The sequence below is a fragment of the Choristoneura fumiferana genome, chromosome 2 (genome assembly GCF_025370935.1).
Source record: "Choristoneura fumiferana chromosome 2, NRCan_CFum_1, whole genome shotgun sequence".
NCBI classification, from domain to species: Eukaryota; Metazoa; Arthropoda; class Insecta; order Lepidoptera; family Tortricidae; genus Choristoneura; species Choristoneura fumiferana.
Genome location: NC_133473.1, coordinates 9,590,809 through 9,610,107, shown reverse-complemented (window position 1 = coordinate 9,610,107; position 19,299 = coordinate 9,590,809). Strand labels below are relative to the sequence as shown.

General features: G+C 36.9%; 1 protein-coding gene and 1 pseudogene across 2 annotated transcripts; both read left to right on the top strand.

Moving 5' to 3' along the window:
- The first annotated feature begins 3,613 nt into the window (after positions 1–3,613).
- LOC141445497 (uncharacterized) lies at positions 3,614–8,787 on the top strand (annotated as a pseudogene).
- Positions 8,788–8,930: 143 nt separating this feature from the next.
- LOC141442728 (uncharacterized) lies at positions 8,931–19,182 on the top strand. Of its 2 annotated transcripts, none has more exons than XM_074107814.1 (8): positions 8,931–10,102; positions 15,754–15,924; positions 16,215–16,561; positions 16,989–17,148; positions 17,349–17,444; positions 17,533–17,631; positions 17,938–18,149; positions 18,810–19,182. In XM_074107814.1, the coding sequence occupies exons 1-8, from the start codon at positions 8,981–8,983 to the stop codon at positions 19,039–19,041; spliced, it is 2,439 nt and encodes an 812-aa protein (XP_073963915.1). In that variant the 5' UTR covers positions 8,931–8,980; the 3' UTR covers positions 19,042–19,182. The 2 variants fall into 2 exon arrangements, with proteins under 2 accessions (XP_073963915.1, XP_073963924.1); XM_074107823.1 differs by lacking the exon at positions 8,931–10,102 and adding an exon at positions 14,955–15,120 and having other exon boundaries at positions 18,810–19,178.
- Positions 19,183–19,299: the final 117 nt, after the last annotated feature.

The window sequence follows — 19,299 nt, the reverse complement described above, 5'->3', positions numbered from 1 at the left end:
AAAGGTTATTGTTGGTATGTAAAAATATGTCTTTTGTGAAATATTTCATTTTTATTAGAAGTTTTTTGGCTGACTGTACTATTTCTTAACTACACTTGTATTGTTATCTAAGTCATAGACATATTACCTACTAGTGACCCGCCCAGCTTCGCATGAGCAAAATAAAAAAAACCGGTCAAGTCCGAGTCGGACTCCCGCACGAAGGGTTCCGTACATATACAACATTAGACATTAGCCAAAATTTACAAAAAAACACGTTTGCTGCACGGGAGCCCCCCTTAAATTTTTATTATATTTTAATTTAATTATTTATTTTTAAAGTGAATGAAAATACAAATAAATATTCTGTGAATATTTCAAGCAACTAGCTGTTGCCGTAAATAGCACCCCTTAAATATTTATTTTATTCTGTTTTTAGTATTTGTTGTTATAGTGGCAACAGAAATACATCATCTGTGAAAATTTCAACTGTCTAGCTATCACGGTTCATGAGATACGCTGAATTCCGCAAGGGAAATGATACAACGCGATGTTTTTTTATCATCTCCCGGGACTTGATCATATCCCTGAGGTATTTGGTCAAATCTCTAAACCGCCAAAATTTCACTACCAGCATATAATATAGCTAATATTAGCACCTTTTCAGCTCAATTAGGATACAAGAAAGTGGTTCAAAAATGGTTTGTAAATTTTGAAACCACAAAATTTCCTAAAGCGCTAGCGTTTTTTTCTGCGCGTATATGCTCGTTTTTGGCATACGCGCTTACACGCGCGCTAGATTAAACTGAACGCGCGTGTACGCGGTCATTCGTGCGTGTTTGCTCGTGTTTGGTCTAAAGGACATGTTCTTTCTCGCGCTTATACTTACGAGATTATAATATTATGCGCGTCAACGCTGGAACAAGACAAAACCGCACCTGTGCGCGCGTACACGCGCTTTCAAAAACGAGCTTATACGCGCGTCTAAAACGCTAGTCTGAAATCGCCCTAAGCTTGTAAGGGCAAAAGACTTATAAAAAAAAATATTCGAACGGTTAGGTAGGTACTATGATGGCCCGTATCCTCAAAATGACCGTATAACCTTACTATCATAATAAAAATAAATTAAATTCAGCAACAACTGTATAGAATTAACGTATAAGGTTATAATTTCCCCACAAAGATTAAGAGCATTACTGTCCTGCCGTAAATGTACATTTGTTCCAATTTTAATACCACCACGCGAAGTTAACAGTGTTATGCTAACTTGACGTTTTGCCGTTCCATAATATTGTGTTAACCGCTCGTTCCCGCGAAATCTGACACAACTGCACCGTCTGAATAAACTTACCGACTGTACCTACTTGTGAAAACTTTGTTCACTGTTCACGTTTTGCTTATTTTAAACATACATATTGGTTTATTTTCATGGATTTGGAATGGCTTAGCATCAAGCAGTAAAATTAATCATAAAACTGAAAAAAAAAATGGTCTCTATGTTAGCTTGAACGCCGCAGAGAAAAAACGATTTTTATTACTGAAATTAATAGGGACTGGATTTAATAAAAAAAAGTCACTCAGGAACTTTCACTTTTATAATAACAGTCACATCATCTCGAATTTCGTCTGCGAAAAATTCGTTTATCGCGCGCCCGCGGGAAATGCATAATTTTCCGGAGTAAAAAATTTAACCATCATAATTTCCTTTTCAAGGTCTCAAACTATCGTCATACCAAAATTCCATCACAATCGGTTGACTACTTTAGACGCGAAAGCGTAACAACAAACATTCTCACTTCTGCATTTATGTACATATAATATCAGAAAGGATTTAACCCAAGCCTCAAAGTGAATGGTTAACGATACAACAAAAGCGGCCAACGTATTGATCAAACAAATATTCAGTATCTCTTTACTGCAGAACTTGTAGCAAAAGTTTTGTCAATAAACCTATTTTGGAAAGGATTTCTGATTTTTTACATTATATGCCAAGTAGAGATTTTTTTGAGTTAAATACTCATATGTCGTTATGTACCTATCATTATTTACAACATATCACTTAGAAACGTATTAAAAGAATGTTTCAAGTTTACATTTTTCGGTACTTTCAATACGCTAGTACGTAAACAATGTTTGAAGAGAAATCCACTTCATTTTCAATATTTTCAGTATAATTTGTCCGCCGTTGTTGATGTTATGGTATCAAGAAACCAGTACCTTCAAATAACTACCACGTATCCAAAGCAACGCAGTTGTAAACTGAACATAGACCTAATCATTTTTAGATAGGCATGTTATATTAATGGACGTCGCCATGTTTGCGTATATTATAGAATAGAACCAATGAAATCTTGTCTGTTGTCTTATTAACGTTCCCGTCAAGAACTTTAAGTTTATAATATAACCTTACAAATTATAATTTCATGCAAAAACCATGATCTACTTGAAAAAAGAAAAATATGAGATAGGTAGTTCTGTGTTAAAACTTTGCTTTAACTCATTACTTCTGGCAAGAGTACTTACTTATTCATTCATGTACGTAAAAAAATAAGAAAGTTTTTTTTGCATCTAATAGTAATGTGCCTATAGAGAATGAAAGAAAGAAATAATATTTTATTCGTGACATGTATACTAGCTGTTGCCCGCGACTCCGTTCGGGTATAATTCGTTTATCGCTGTCCCGCGGGAACTGTTCAATTTTCCAGGATATAAACTACCCTATGTCCTTTCCCGGGACTCGAACTATATCTGTAAGGTGAGTTGGGGCAAGCGCGCCGCAGGGGGTAAGCGCGCCTACTATTAAAATATCGAAAAGTATCATAAAAGCACTTATACCGACATCTTACAACCACGAACCTAAGACCTGTAAGATGTCGTTAGTAGTGCAATATCAATAGTTTTCGATATTTTAATGGTAGGCGCGCTTACCCCCTGCGGCGCGCTTGCTCCGATTTACCTTATATTGAATTTCATCTTAACGAGCTCAGTGGTTTAGACGTGAAGAGGTAACAAACAAACAAACAGACAAACATTCGCATTTACTATATTAGTGAGATTATTCAGAAGTTACAACAAAAAACTGTGGAATAAAAAAAGGAGATACAAATCATCATAAAATGGGCCAAACTCAGCATGGTGGGCTTTTCGCTGGCGCAAGTCTTCTATTGGACCATGAAATCGTACTGACTGATGATTTGACTTAATACAACAGGCCAAGTGCGAGTCGGACAAATTTGTCCTAAGCTGATCCAGCTCCTAAGTCAAATAGTTTCGGCTTGATACCTCTACGTGCTCCTGAGAAAAAGGGTCTTAACAGACAGACGGACAGACAAAGAGACACATAGATGAACAACAAAGTGATGCTGTACAGGTTTAGTTTTCGTCAGCTGAGTCACAGAACCCTAAAAACCACTCAGTGATCCGATGAAAAAAAAATACAAGTTTTTCAATGAATCAATCTTGTGATCACATAAATTTATGCCGTTTCTGCGTAAATTATTCTAAGTAGGGTGTGAAATAAAGCAATGCAACATAATCGATTTATTGCCGTGTCTAAATAATTTAACATCTACGCTGAAAAGTTTAGCAGCGCCTAGCTGCTTTACATTAGCTTCATTCGAACCGAGCTCTGAAACTGAAACAACGTGACGTAACAAATTACCTGCCGGCCGGTTTGTTACGTACCAAATCTACGTGGCTACGTTATTTTACAAGATTTTTGAACCAAAAATGTATGAAGATGAAATTAATAAAGGCACTAAGAAATCACGCAAGATTATGGTTATTAAGCCATCGAAGTATGAGACGGCGGAGGCGTTACAAGTGAGTAAAAAATATTGGAAGAACGTCATGGAACAAATGGATTCGACAGTTGTAAATAAGGTATGTTATTAGTCAGTTCGTTGAAATGTGGTTAACTCTTCCGCTCTCCCCAATACAATCATATTTTAGAAACACTTGTGGTTCAGCATTAACATTTTTCTAATTTATGCGTTACATTCAAGTATGCACAATTGCAAGAAATAATACGAGCCAAGCTGTAATCTTATGAATGATTGAACAACTTGTAGGAGGCCGCAAAAATGCAGGAAAAAGAACAGGAGAGCGCATATCTGTCCCAAGTATTACCGGAAGCATTATACAAGAAAGTATGCCTTACTCTAGATCTACCAATCAAAAATTGTGAAGAAGAAAAAGTTGATATGATTGAAGGTACTGTGCATTAAACGATCTACGACTTTATTAGACGTGGGTTTGAATTCTAACGATTTTATTCCTTCATTCATATTGCTTTAAATCTTGTTACTCAAGTCTAGGAGTGTATTAAGTAAGTCAATTTTTGAAAAGTTTTGCGTGGCTATCTGTGTGCCTTAGGTACTTATAATAGTGTAGCACGAAGTTTCTGATGAGTCTTTAATACTCAAGTCATTTTTCAAAATAGATTTTGAATTTTTATTAAAATTTGACGTAATTTCACAGAGAAAAAATTCAATAGAGTGCAAAAGGATCCTTTATTATCGTTTAGAAAAACTATACACATCGACAGAGAAATGGATTCTGATACTGATGTCGAACTGTCTCCGAGGTAAGTTGAAAATGGAAAGCGGAAAGTACCTAAACAATTTCATAGCAATACTCATGCACGAAAGAGATGACTTAGAGTTAACGTACATAAATATATGACGTGTATGACTGATTTCGCAACCCGAAATTCGGAAAATAAGGGCATCTAAAGGCGTGAAACTGGTCTTACGGTACGATATAAAATATTTAACTTGTATTTTTTGCTCTAAAAGTATCCATTAATTAACTTCTTTCATGTAAGCAAAAACTAGGTACGAGTAAATAAATTAATATAATAATTATTTTTAGTGAAGCTAAAGTATTTGCGATCCGAGAGTCACGTCTCAAGCGTGCACGGAATTATTTTTAATATCCTCGATAGCCTTTTTGTTTATGGAGTATTAAAGTTTACATTATGGCAACTCCTCTTTTTATAACTACGAGTAGGTACTTATTTATTTTACATCCGAATAGTAGATTGTACTACAAGTGCATTAAATAAAACTTTATTTTATAAACTTTTCTTCCGTGCCCGTTGGCGCCTGATTACCTTGGTCTTAGACGAAGATTTAACTTTATGCACTAGAGCTTAAAAAGTGAAAAATAAATAATCTTACCTGGTTGACAGAGCTCCGCTCGGGCTAAAACTGTTCTCTCTCAGCCCACATAGCCAATTTCAATGAAATCGTTAGAGAGTTTCCGAGATCCCCGAAATAAATAAATGAAAATGAAAAAATTAAAATGAAAATAATTTTATTGCATAAAAAACTTATAAACAAGAGTCTACGGCTCTGGATCCTGTGCTAGGATTCCCTGTGTTACAGAATGTACGAGAATTGCTCGTATAAATTTATTTATTTACTTAATTAATGAAATTTGATTTTTTTTTTGCTAGTGTCGACGCTATACATAGATTAATCATGATCATATTACTAGATTCAAAGAATAAAATGCAACTAAGGCCTGTTTCACCAAACATTGATAAATGGTATGTATCTGTGATGCCATCTCTGTTTTATTTGTCCGAATAAACAGAGACACAGCACACTTCTGTCACATTACATTTATCAATGAGTGGGATTCTATTCATAACTTTTTTAGAGAAGCTAGTGAGGGCGTGAATGTACATCAAGAGCTGCTTAGCAAACCAGAGCGGGAGCAGATCACCTGGCCTACTCACTATCTTGAACCGGAAAAAGAGGAAGAAAAGACTCTTGTGAGAAAAGCTGACGACCTCACTGACAGGGTACGAGTTCATAGTATACGTAAGACAATTTGGCTAAAAAATTTAGCAAGGTCCTAGTTCACTGACTACGGAAATATAAAGTTATAACTTTGCTATGAACCTCTGCAAAGTAACGCCTGATTTAATTAAACCTTTTTAAAAAATAATATTTTTATTTCTAGATAGTTCAAGAATTTTGTGAATACATGAAACAGTTGGGCGGCGATCAACAATCACAGCTATTTAACCCAAAAGCGATTAAGGAACTCTTTCAAGTAGGTTTTCAATACTTCTACAACGCACCATAGGCTAGCGCTATAAATATTTACACACTTGACGGCATATTTGCAAAAAGTACTAAAACATCGCCACTTAATTTGCCTTCCTATTACAGATAGCTGACAGATCTAACATTTTTTTAACACACTTAGGTAACTGAATACAACTTTGTTCCATTCGGGGTTGAGACCTTAGGTCCGTGGGGCCCCAGCGCAAAAAATATTTTTAAAGAATTGTCTAAACGACTTTTTGATACCACAGGGGACAGAAGAGCTGGCAGTTTCCTCGCACAACGTTTCAGCATAGCTATACAGCGAGGAAATGCTGCCAGCATCTTTGGGTCCATGCCGCGGGGGGTTCCATTTACCAATTTTTTCTACGTTATAGTTTAGTGATTAGTTACTTTTATTTTACTTTTAGTTATAATTTTAACTTAGTTTAGTATATCATGTATAATGAAGTTTGTATTTTAAATAAATAAAGGTAACCATATTAGTTTTACTCTCATACTTATCTATGTATCTATGAACGTACTGAATCTTTTACTTAACACAATTTCAAAAAGTTATAAAGTCGACGGTCAAAATATCGAAAGTAGGTTAGGTTCGATATTTTGACCGTCGATATTTTAACTATAGATATTTAAATTTTCGATATTCAGATAAGTGCCCAGCCCATTTCTTATTGTTCTATTGATACGAAACTTGGCCGTTTTGCGTAGTTCTGATGACAATACAATAGTATATGGTACTCGTACATCATCGACCTGATTTGATGATGGAGTCGAAAGCTAGACACCGGAACTTTAAGACAAAACGATGAAATCTAGAATGTTTGAGCTCCTTGGAATATTCTGAAGGTGTGTTTTGAGTAAGGATGAATGACGTAACCTAGTAGTATTTGGGTTTGTTAGAATGGTCTCAAAATTTTCTCCAAAAGTAGTTTCAATGGTCCGATGACGGAGCAATTAGGCATTTAGGTACTATTAAAGCGTGCTTTTTAGTTTTTTAACCATTAATTATTGTGAATAATATGTTACAGATAGAATTTGATACGCATGTAGCTCGTAGTCTCAAGATAGTGCCAAGGAAATGCCATCAGTAGAGGAGAAAATTGCAGAAATAACTGGAAATCCAGAGGTACCTACTCACAGATTTTGATATTTCGTCGGGCTTCCACTTAGAGTATTTAGGCTGTAGTACCCATGTGGGCCTGGCCCAGATTTGGAACTTCACACATATTTAAAGCAAGGGTGGCTATTTTATATTTTATCTATTTATTTAATTTTAAACATGTATCTCAACAACGCCTGAATATATTCAGTCGAGTATGCGTGTGTAATTTTAATTACTGCGTATTATTGCAGATGTCACGACACGCGGTCCTCGAAAGAGAAGTGTCGAAAGACATCAAAGCGGAGCGTCGTGCTGATAAAGTGCAGGCCTTTGGCCGCAGTCTACCGCGCAGGGAGCAGCACCGGGCTCCTCGTAACGATACCAAGACCCTGTGGCGGTCAGCCCGACACGTTCCCAAGGATCTAGTCTCGTTAAAGACAGTTTGGGAAGGCATCACTAACCTAAGGTTAGTTAAAGAATTTTACATTTTTACATTGTCCAGTCAAGAGCAAAGATATCGACACGGCCAAAGTTGCAAAAATATGTATACACGGCCTTAATGTTAAGTGCATAGAGTCGTGTATACATATTTTTGCAACTTTGGCCGTGTCGATATCTTTGCCCTTGACTGTCCCTGCCTTACGTGTCTAAATTTAGTCGGCCAAGAGCCATAAATACATGACGGCGAAAACGTAACCTTCCTTTTGGGATAGTGTTGAATTCTCCTTCTATAGAATATTCTCAGAAGTTACCGAGAATTTCTCATGCTGCAAGTTTATACAACACACGGAAACTTCTTTAGTGCATTGCCAGCCAAAACAACCAAAATAACTTAAGATTGGTTTTTTGGAATCTTTTTGTATTTTTTATTTCAATTCCAAATTTTTACTTTTGCGGTCATCCCGTAAAACCGAAATTGAAAATACAAACTGAAATATAGATGCACAGAAAAAACAGAAAAATAAGACCATCACTGGGAATCGAACCCAGGTCCTCGTAATCCGCATGCGGTACAGATTACCGAGGACCTGGGTTCGATTCCCAGTGATGGTCTTATTTTTCTGTTTTTTCTGTGCATCTATATTTCAGTTTGTATTTTCAACCAAAATAACGTTGAATGAGACATTATTTACAAAAAAATTTTTATACCTATTTAAGTACCTATGCAATTGATAGATGGTATCGTAAACACCATAAAAATATACAACACCGGTTCAATAATAGATAAAAAAGTAAGTAGTAGCGTAGTAGTAAGAGTATATAAATGCTCGACATCATCTAAAATGCGACAAGTGTTAATTTAAACTACCAACGACTTAAGACTAAATTGCGATCTATTCTGTCGCAGGAGTGTTAAAGAGTATTGCCGCTGGATGATCGAGCACCCAGAGTTCAGGCGAGCGCCGTACTTGAGCAGCCTCGGCATGTTCGACTCCGCGGTACTCGAGGCGAGGCTCACGTTCGAGTCCCTTCACGGCTTAGCGTCCTCACCTGTCGCATCCCCGGCCAACACACCAGCGCCTATCGAGCACATCAGAAGAAGACTTTCGCAGTTAGCCGATTCAAATTAAAAACATTAATGGTTCTATATCATTCCATATTTCCAGAATTATAAAAGTATTTTATGTGCAGTCTTTCTTTTCTACCTGTTTATATTATAATAAAACCAGTTACTTTGACCTTGGCACAATGCCGATAAGCAAGATAACGTTTTGGATAGTACCATTGAGCGTATAAATACAGGCACTTAAACAATTAAACGCAGACGAAGAACACGATTCATATTCAATTCTAACTTATTTATTCTTGGGCCACAACCATGACTGAAAGTGTTGGTGCAAGTGAGTCCAAAAGAGAGTTCAACACTGTATTAAATAACGCAGTTGGAGAATTTGGCAAATATCAGTTGATCAGTATATTGCTGTTAGCAATACCGGCTGCGTGTTCGGGTTTTATGGCTGGAGATTATATATTTACGGCAGCGAGACTTCCGCACCGATGTGTCGTGCCAATGTGTGACGGCCCCGAACCAGAGTTCGCACCTGATTGGATATTAAACGCCATACCTGAAAGTAGCACTGGCTTCGATGAATGCAGTCGGTTTGTCAACTTGACGAATGATATGGATACGAGTCTGGGTGACTTCTGCCCTGCCAGCATGTTCGACAGAAATAGAACCGAAGCTTGTGAAAGTTACGTCTTCGAAAGAACTAATAGTGTTGTGTATGATTTTAATTTACAATGTCAAGAGTGGCTTCGAGCTCTCGGCGGGACACTTAACAGCCTTGGGGCTATGGTTGCCCTCGTAATAGCTGGTTATATATCTGACAATTTGGGTCGACGAATGTCTATTGTATTTTTTGGCTTTAATGAAGCCATGACCGGTTTGATTCGGGCATTTTCAGTGAATTATGCTATGTATGTCACTCTGCAGTTTTTACAAACTGCAATTGGCGGGGGGGTATACAGCGCTAGTTACATTTTGGCTACTGAATTAGTCGGGCCAAAGTACCGCGTCCTAACAAGCGCGACAATGTCATCCGCATTTGCAGTCGGACAGATGTATGTGGGTATCATAGCATCGGCCGTGCCAGAATGGCGAAATTTGACTTTAGTTTTATTCTGTCCTGTATTTCTTTTAGTGTTTTACTATTGGATTGTTCGCGAGAGCCATCGGTGGTTGCTTAGCAAAAATAAACAAGAGGAAGCAAAATCTACCCTAGAATACATAGCTGGTGTAAATGGAAGAAAAATTTCAAGAACTGATATGGATTTCCTGTTAACAGCGATACCCAGTAAAATAGAAACAAACAAGGATGATAATGAAAGAGCTTTAATAATACGAGTTTTAAAGTCTCGTGTTCTGTTACGAAGGTGCTGCACCACTCCTGTTTGGTGGATCACAACTACTTTCGTTTACTACGGCTTATCCATAAACTCAGTAAGTCTGTCAGGGAACATGTATTTAAATTATATAGCGACTTGCGCTGTAGAGATTCCTGGCTATTGGACGGCTGTTTTAGTATTGGACAGAGTTGGCCGAAAAGTAACTTTATTCTCGGGATTCATGTTATGTGCGATTTGTTGCATAGCATTTGCATTTACCCCTAATAGCATGTTTGGTCTGTCTTTATTTTTGTATTTAACTGGCAAGTTCAGTATTGCTGCAGTATTTACTTCATTATATTTATTTACTTCTGAGTTGTATCCTACTAGGCACAGGCACTCTTTTCTGGGGTACTCTTCGATGATGGGTCGCATCGGCTCAGTAATATCGCCTTTAACGCCTCCGCTTATGATATACTGGACAGGTATTCCTTCTATGCTTTTCGGTGGAATGGCTATAATTTCCGCCATTTTAATTCTTACACAGCCGGAGACGCTAGGTACGAGACTACCTGACACTTTGGAGGACGCAGAACAAGTCGGAGTAAAATAAAACTTTAATCGGTATTTTTTTCGATTAAGCTCCGTTATTTGGTATCTACATCTCAATATTTCCTTATTTAGGGCCCTCTTCTCTAAGTAGCTATACCATTTCTTGCAAGGCCGGCTGATGGTGCTGCGTATGTCTATATGCGACGGTAATCACTTAAAATCAGGTGAACCGTCTGCTCGTTTGTCTGCTATTACATTAAAAAGTAGGTGTTATTTCAAAGCTTTTTGCGACGACCTACTTATTGAGGTTGTGAGTTGTATTTGACAGAAGTTTGTACTTAAACTAGACTTAAGATTCCTGTTATATATGTTTTTTATTACCTATGTTTACTAATTTTATATAATATCATAATAAGTTTTGAATATTAATTTATGTTCTGTAACCACTTACTACATGTGGCAAACTGACACGACACGATTATTTGAACATTGCTATTATTTTTGAAAGGAAATTACTAACTTTCTAGTCTAGACCCAACTCGATAGGTACGGTCACCAGCATTAATATCTGCCACAGCGAAGTCTGCAAAAATATCTGACACGTCCTTCTGGCCCTAGAAATAGAGTCGTATCAGATATTTAAACACGCCTGTTGTGTCAGATATTGGTGCTGGTGACTGTACCTAAGTAAAATTATAAAAAAATCTTCAAAATGTATATAAAAAAGTCCTGAACGAGTTTTTTTTTATCTAAAATAAATCAGCAAAAGTATCAGTGGAAAATGGTTAAAGACTGTTAAATTTAAAATCAGAGTAGAGTACAGTCAAGTGCGAAGTCAAGGGCGAATATGTATATATCAGCGGACGATTGTAAAATCCGCCACATCACGAAACTTCTAGGCATATCGTGATATGGCGCCATTTCATGAATTGGCTAAGCGACATCCGCCATATCGTTCAAAATTCACCGTTTCATGATTTGGCCAGTTTAGACAGATCATGAAATTCCTAGGCATATCATGAAACGCCGCCATATCGGTTCTGGCACTTCGCCGGCCGCTGCCGCAGCACGCTTGCTTCGCTCGCACGGCTAGTGCGTTGTGATCACAATTCATACTAACCTCCTCCTCGCTCGTCGTACCTTAATTATTCTTCTTTTCAGCATATCACAATGTGCCCGGTCGAGCTAGGAATATCAACGAATGCGTTGCTCTAATCGATCTGCCGTATTGTTTCTCAGGCACATCGTGATATGCCTGGCCAACTTTTGAGCATACCTGTCATGAAATGGCATCATTTCACGATATGCCTAGGAATTTTACGATCCGCCGCCGACATATACATGACTTTATGTACTTAATATTTAGGTCGTACTTACATATTTTTGTAACTTTGGCCGTGTCGATATCTTTGAAAGAAGAAAGAAAGAAAGAAAGAAAGGTTTATTTTGGCTCCATAAGTACCACCTAAAACTAAGACTAAACTAGCACTAAAACTATGTTACTTGGTGACTGTACCTACCTCTAAATATTTTAGGAAGTAGCCAAGTGCAATTTTGTCAACGACCAATTTAGCAGCAATTCACAGTTTTTTACGTTCAAGTGGTATTTTCACAGCTGGTATTTTCTATTTTTTTTTATAAAACCATTCAACTTACAACGTTTCAATATAGTTATTGATCTATACGGAGTATTTTCTCAGTCAGTAGGTACTTCACGTTAGCTGTCTTGATAAAGATCTCCACTTAACACATTTTATGGCTTGCCTACCAACATTATTACGTGTATAAGTCAACTGTCTGTAAATTTGCACTTTATCTAATCAAATCGTATGATGTTTGACTAGAATATTGAGTATCTATGTCTTGTAATAAAACAGCCAGTTGTTGAACTACGAGGGTCATGCCAAAAGAAATTAGATATTCAAAAACTACAAGGTTTATTATTTATTATTGCTATCTATTTTTCCGAAGTATTCACCATGAGCACGTATACACTTTTTCATCCGGCTAAACCACTTGGGAAATGTCACTGACCATTCTTCTTACCCAACCTCAGAAATTTCATAATTATAGGCATCTTCTTTGGTTTCAAATCGCCTTCCTTTAAATTTTTCTTTAATTTTTGGAAACAGGTAAAAATCAGATCAGGAAAATATGGCGGGTGAGGGAGAATAGTGACATTTTTCGAACTAAAATAGTCGAGTGTTCTGGCAGAAGTGTGCGGGGCGGCGTTGTCGTGGTGCCAGAGCAGGTGCTGGATTCCTGACTTTGGCCGCTTGCCACACCAAGCTGACAGCACCTGTGGAGCACAAACTGTCACATACCATTCTGAGTTGACAGTTCTTTGATCCTCTAGCACCACAGTCGCAATATGGCCTGTCTTGCAGAAAAATGAGGCAACCATTTGTTTCTGTGTGCTTCGTGCTCGGCGACATTTTGTTGGAGTCGGTTCATCTTCAAAGCACCATACCGTTGACTGCCGCTTTGTTTCAGGATCGTAGTTATACAACCATGTTTCGTCACCTGTCAGTATATCATACACAGTTTTCTTCTCGCCAGCATCGAATATATTTATCATAAATTTACACCAATCCACGAGGCGTTCTTTCTGCAAATCGTTGAGTTTATGCGGCACCCATCTCGAACAACGCTTATGGAGGGACAGTTGTCCATGAATTATGGTTTGCAATGCTGCTGATCCAATGCCAAGATCACGCTCAAGCTCTACGTATATAATTCGTCGGTTCTCACGCATATTTTTTTCCACGGCTTGCACATTTTCTTGAATAACTGCGGTTGGCGGTCGCCCCGACTTCGCCTCATCTTCAAAGCTCTCCCGCCCTCTTTTAAATTCAGCAAACCAATTAAAGATAGTTGCACGAGAACAAGCATACTCACCAAAAGTCGTGGCTAAAAGTTCAAAACATTCTTGGGGCCTTAAACCTTTTTTAAAGTCATAATAAATCATAACTCGAAAATCACGTCGACTAAGTTCCATTGTAACCGCAAATTCCCGCCAGAATCAATCAGAAAAATAATATTTAAAAAAATATTACGCAGATTTCCAGAGTATTCCATTTTTAAATTTATAGCTATTTAATCAGCCTTCACTGTGGTGTATAACTGGCCAGTATCAATCAAACGAGCAAGGAGTAAGTATCTAATTTCTTTTGGCATGACCCTCGTTCGTATATTATTTATTTAGAAATATCACATAACGTCCTTTAGTTTTTCTGTACAAAATAAACTATATTTCAATGCAACCAATCGATACACGTATAAGTATTCATTTCTTATGTAGATTTAGGTATCCATGTTTAAATTTTTTAATCAAAATAACAAAAACATCCAAAACAAAGCAAAACTCGTCATACAGGCTACTAATGCTCCCTAGTGAAAACAATCGTAATTACTACACGACCGTAGTTTTCCTGAACACCAGGCTTCCGTCGCAACACTGGTGCTATCTATTGGATTTCGAGCGAACTACGGCTACGCGACGCGTCGCTACTTTCAAGTAAAAAACAGAATCGTCGACGCTCTATACCTTTCTCTTTAGTTCTGTATCTTCATAAAAGATGGCATTTAAATCATTTTCTAATTTAAAATAAATACGAGTAAATACTTCAATATCGAATTTGGACTTCGATTCTAGATTTAAGATGCTTCATGTTGTACTTAATGAAAATTAAGCTTTGAAAGTTTGTTAATTACTAGTTTTTTGTACTTACTGTACCTACTATTTCAGTATGTAGATTATGTATACAGTTTGTATTTTTGATACTACCTCAAACTGTAACTAGACGAAGATTTAAGTGCTGTGAACCGATATCAAAACAAATTTTTAATTTCGAGTTAACTACCGGCGCGTAATTAATTTTTGAAGTATTTTCGAGCAGCAATGTAATGCGTACAATAATATGATACGAGAGAGAAGCGTTCTGTGACAGCTGTCACGTCAACAAGTGCGACGTTTTGAACAAAAACATAGTCTGACAAAAACAAAGTAGTATTTATTATATTGTTAGTATTGATTTTATGAGGAAAATAATAAGTCTATTTTTTTTACTAAAACATAATAAAATGTGATAATTAGGGCCTTCACTAACTTCCCTTAAAGTTTGAGGTAATATCAAAAATACACGCTGTATAATACGTAACAAAAAGGATTATTCAAAGAGTATTAGTACCTATAGAGGGGTTATTTCAAGAAGGCTGATATCCAAAAGTAGAAACACAGAGTACTTTGAGTAGAAAAATAACTTGAACAATTCTTTGACTCTGTCAAATTATTTTTGTATTTTCTCCTTACTCGTTTAGAATAGCTTAATTGAACCTCTCGATTATTTAAATAAGGACGAAGTTTTAGAGCAAAATATAAATATTGTAAAGTATAATCTCTGAGTTCTTTACCTGTGTCGGAAGATGCCTTGCGGCAAGAGGCCTCTCGTTAAAACTTGGGACAAGCCAAGACACATACGGGTTATTACACCCTCCGTCTTGGAGCAAACTGAAGCCTCTGTCAAGATTCACTGGAAGAAAGTGATACGGGACTTGGAGCTTTTCTACAAAGATGATCAAGTACATATTAAAATAAATCATAACTTTTATTTTACTGTTTCTTTCCCATTTTAACTAGAACTGCTTGCTAAAACTGGTCAAGTGTATGTAGTCTTGTACAGTCAACGTTATCAATAAGCCGCAGTACCTTATCATTTTAACATCATGTTTGAAAAGCCATTACGAAATTGTATACCGACTGAAAGCGACAAGGTACAAAAGTGATCACTTATATTTTATAACATTGACTATACTTTTGGCAAATTTTCAGTATTATGACTCGTTAACTATTTGAGACAGTCTACTTAACTGCGAAAGTTTTCCTTATAAATTTGTTCTATAAGCTGATTGGTATTTCGACTAATTCCTAGATTAAACTAGAACTAATTTGCAATAATTTTGGCTCAGTCAACTAGGGATTTTAAGCTGAGTGGTTTTCGAGTTATTTTATATAGATTTTTTTTCATTTAATCAATTGAAATAAACCCAAAATCTTTGAAAAAAACGGTTATTAAATCACAAATAAATTATTTAAGTATCTCTCGATTTCATTGTAATAATCGAGGAATAGGTAGGTACTTAAAAAATGTACTATACATAAGACGTGATGTAAAAATTATGAAAATAATTTCCGCATTCTATCAATAATTCTAGTTTTGGGAATCGCAATGTGATACTGTGCGGGAGTTGGTTGGGCCTAAGATCTTCTATAGACTAGCAAAGATCTTCAAACTGCCACTAGAGGCCACGCAATATGTGCCCCCGTCGGAGATGAGCTCTCTCCCGCCCTCGGACCTCTTCTACATCACCAAAGAGTCACAAGGGGTAAGCTGTCTCTAACTAATTAAACATAAAGTTAATAATTTTGTCTGTACAGTCACCTGCATTAATATCTGCCACAGCGGAGCGTGCAGAAATATCTGACACATCCTACCATCCCGAATAATATTTATAAAAAAGTCGTGGATGTATTGGTCTATATGCATATAAGTAGGTATATATATCCTTTGCTCTTACCTACTGACAATGGCAGACTAGGAAGTCTAAGACTGGCTCACGTATTATCTCATGATATTAATAAATAGTAATAATATTAACACAATTTGTATTACCAGGGAGATATAAATAAGGCTTATTCAATGAGTGACTTTGAACCGTCAGTAGAAGAAGAAGAAGTGGACGTAGAAGATGAAGAATGGTCGGAATCATCAGATACCGAGGAGAAATTACCAGCGCGATCTAAATCAATAGTCCGATCTATGGTCAGATCGAAGTCTCTTGTATCTACCAAGAGCATGACTAAATCGATGTCGAAATCCTTTTTGAAATTCAATTCAAAACAATTCTCGAAATCTTTCTCTTCCAAATCGAGGCATAAATCAGTAGCAGCAATATCATCTATTGATGAAACAGCTGCAACTAATGATGATTTGATTGTTCAACCAAGCATAGGTGGAATCAGGTACGCCAAGCAACGTACAGTAAGTAGTTATATACTAAGTGAAATACAATCAATATCTAGAGCCTTTACTGTCAGATATATTAGAACGGCTTACGGCTTGGCTCTAAAATATCTTAACACACATTACGTGCTTATCAACAAAAATTCTATGCCACTCCGATTGATGTATGTAGGTAGTAGATTAAATGGTGTATATTTACATCCAGACCATTTTACTCATCAGTCATGATCATGATTCACCGTAGAACGTTCTTGGAGTTTAAACTTTAGAATGATTGTCCATGTCAGGCATTGCGACATGTCATTGATAGACAAAAGTTTCCATAGTGGGGCACTGTTCAATTGCTTCAATTTAATTCGATTGGTATGTACAGTAATACAAGTAGTAATTAAAAGTTGCCGAAACATATACAACATATTTTTTAAGGCGGTACCTAAGACGTGCCAAGAACCCTCACTTTGATATGCTATACTGCAATGAATCTGAAACGGACATGATAAAGTGGAAGTCCAAATACAAGCAAAAGACAATGGAAGTGTCAGCTTCTGATGAGTTCAGTAAGAAAGCTGAAATAATGACTAAAAAGGTACTGTACTTTAAACCATTTCACCGATTAAAAAACATATACAATTTTTAATCTAAATTTACGTTTGATAACTACATAAACTATCTACACTGTTATATACCACCAGGGCAAATAACTATGCTAATTAATGTAGCTACATGCATTTAAATACCTTTGCTTACGATATTGCAAGTAAAATCAATTGCAACCTGGCTTTACAGATCTCGAAAGAATTTTACGAATGGTGGGTAGATCTGGGTAACTTGGAGTTTAAGAGCGAAATCAAGCGGCCCGAAGATATTGAGGACTTATTCCAGGTACCTACTTATATTCTATTCCTTACACTTATTCCAATGTTTTACTAAGTTACAGCCTTTCTATCATATTTAATGCCTATCTTTTCAGGTCTGGTTTGATGAACACGCTTCTAGAGGCCTTATTCTGGATCCGAAAATACTTCCTTGTGTATTACAAAGTATTGCTAATTATGTTGGCGTACCAAGGGTAAGCTCGATAAACAGTATTTATTCCTTAGTTTGATAATCTCCATGATTTTTTACACTGTTTAAAAAACTGCTTACTTCTCAGAAAAAAAATAACTTAAATGAATGCTACGTCACCATTTGCGTTTAAAAAGAGCCTATCGAGAGCATTGCTATTTAATTACTCTAGCACTCATTACTGTTAATAGAATCGTCGTTGTAATTTTGTTTTTTGGCGTTGATTTACTTGTTTGAGAGTGCTTTTGTTCTGTCTCTTGTCGTTATCTAATTTATAAGTCTGTTATTAAAATATGTGCTTTTTCAACAGACCTCATGTCCAAGGGTTCTGAAACGGCAGATAGCCTATGATATCCACGCGGAAACTAGCCCCGAGCACACTACAGCCTTTGGCACTGGCCTGCCGCAAAAGATGAAACACATCCCGCCCAAGAACAACACTGAAAAGATGTGGCACTGTGTCGTAATACCTGAGGACTTGAAGTCTATGTCAGCTGTATGGGATGACGTCTCGCATCTTACGTGAGTTTTAAAATATTTTGTACTTGGTAGGTATCATTATTACAAACTTAAGACACATTGGTGATTTAATCACCATCCAGAAGTATACCAAGTTTCAGCTCAATTAGATACCAGTGATCAAAATATGATTTGCAAATTTTAAAACCATAACTTACATACGAACGTTGCAAGTTAAATAAAAGCTTGTGAATAAAAGTTAGTCGTCGTTGCGGATTAGTCAACAACAATCTTCAAGTCTTACGCATACCTACTCACGCACTCGTAGAATGATTTTATATTTTAGATAAGAGTGGATAGGCTGTTACTGTCTGTTTCACTTTTGGCCTGATCTGCACCTTCTATCAGCTATTTCCTAATGTTAATTGATGGCCAGTTGGAGTAAATAAAATACGCGAATAGAGGTGGTTTCAGACTAGCTAGTTTAATTTGCGCGTATAATATCGTTTTTGCAAGTGCGTGTAGGCGCATATGCCGAAATGACCGTATACGCGCAGAAAAACGTCTAGTCTGAAACCAGCCACATTTAAAGTTTCGAGTGAACGCAGGAATGAGCGCGTTCACGCGCGTTCCGTTTAATCTAGCGTGCGTGTAAGCGCTTATGCCAAAAACTATCATACTTTTACGCGCAGAAAAAACGCTAGCCTGTATCCTATTTTTCAGGTCCACCAAGGCGTTCCAAAAGTGGCTCGAGAAGCATCCTCATCTCCCGATGCCTCCGTGCCTCCGGGCTCTGAATGCTCCAGGAGACAAGAAGCAGCCGTTCGTGGTTCCATCAGACTTCGTGCTCAGAGACAGAAGCTCTTCTTCCACTTCGAATTACGATCTTGCTCTACCCGTCTCACAATTTTCACTCGAACTTAAGGAAGTGCTTAGTAAACTTATGAATCAATAGTTTTCAGAATAAATTGTGAAAAACTTTTTCTTTGAAAAATAATGCTCACTTTTATGTCTATTAGATAAAAAAATGGTTTATTAAAAGCAAAAACAAATTACAAGAAGCGTTTCCGTTGGTTATACACTAGGCTAAGCCTGTCACGTGGAAACCTGATTCGGGGTACAAACAATTGATTTGATTAAATCACTAAATTTTAACAAAAATAAATAAAATATCATGGATGAGTTATAGGATTGAGTATGACATTCCTGCCGA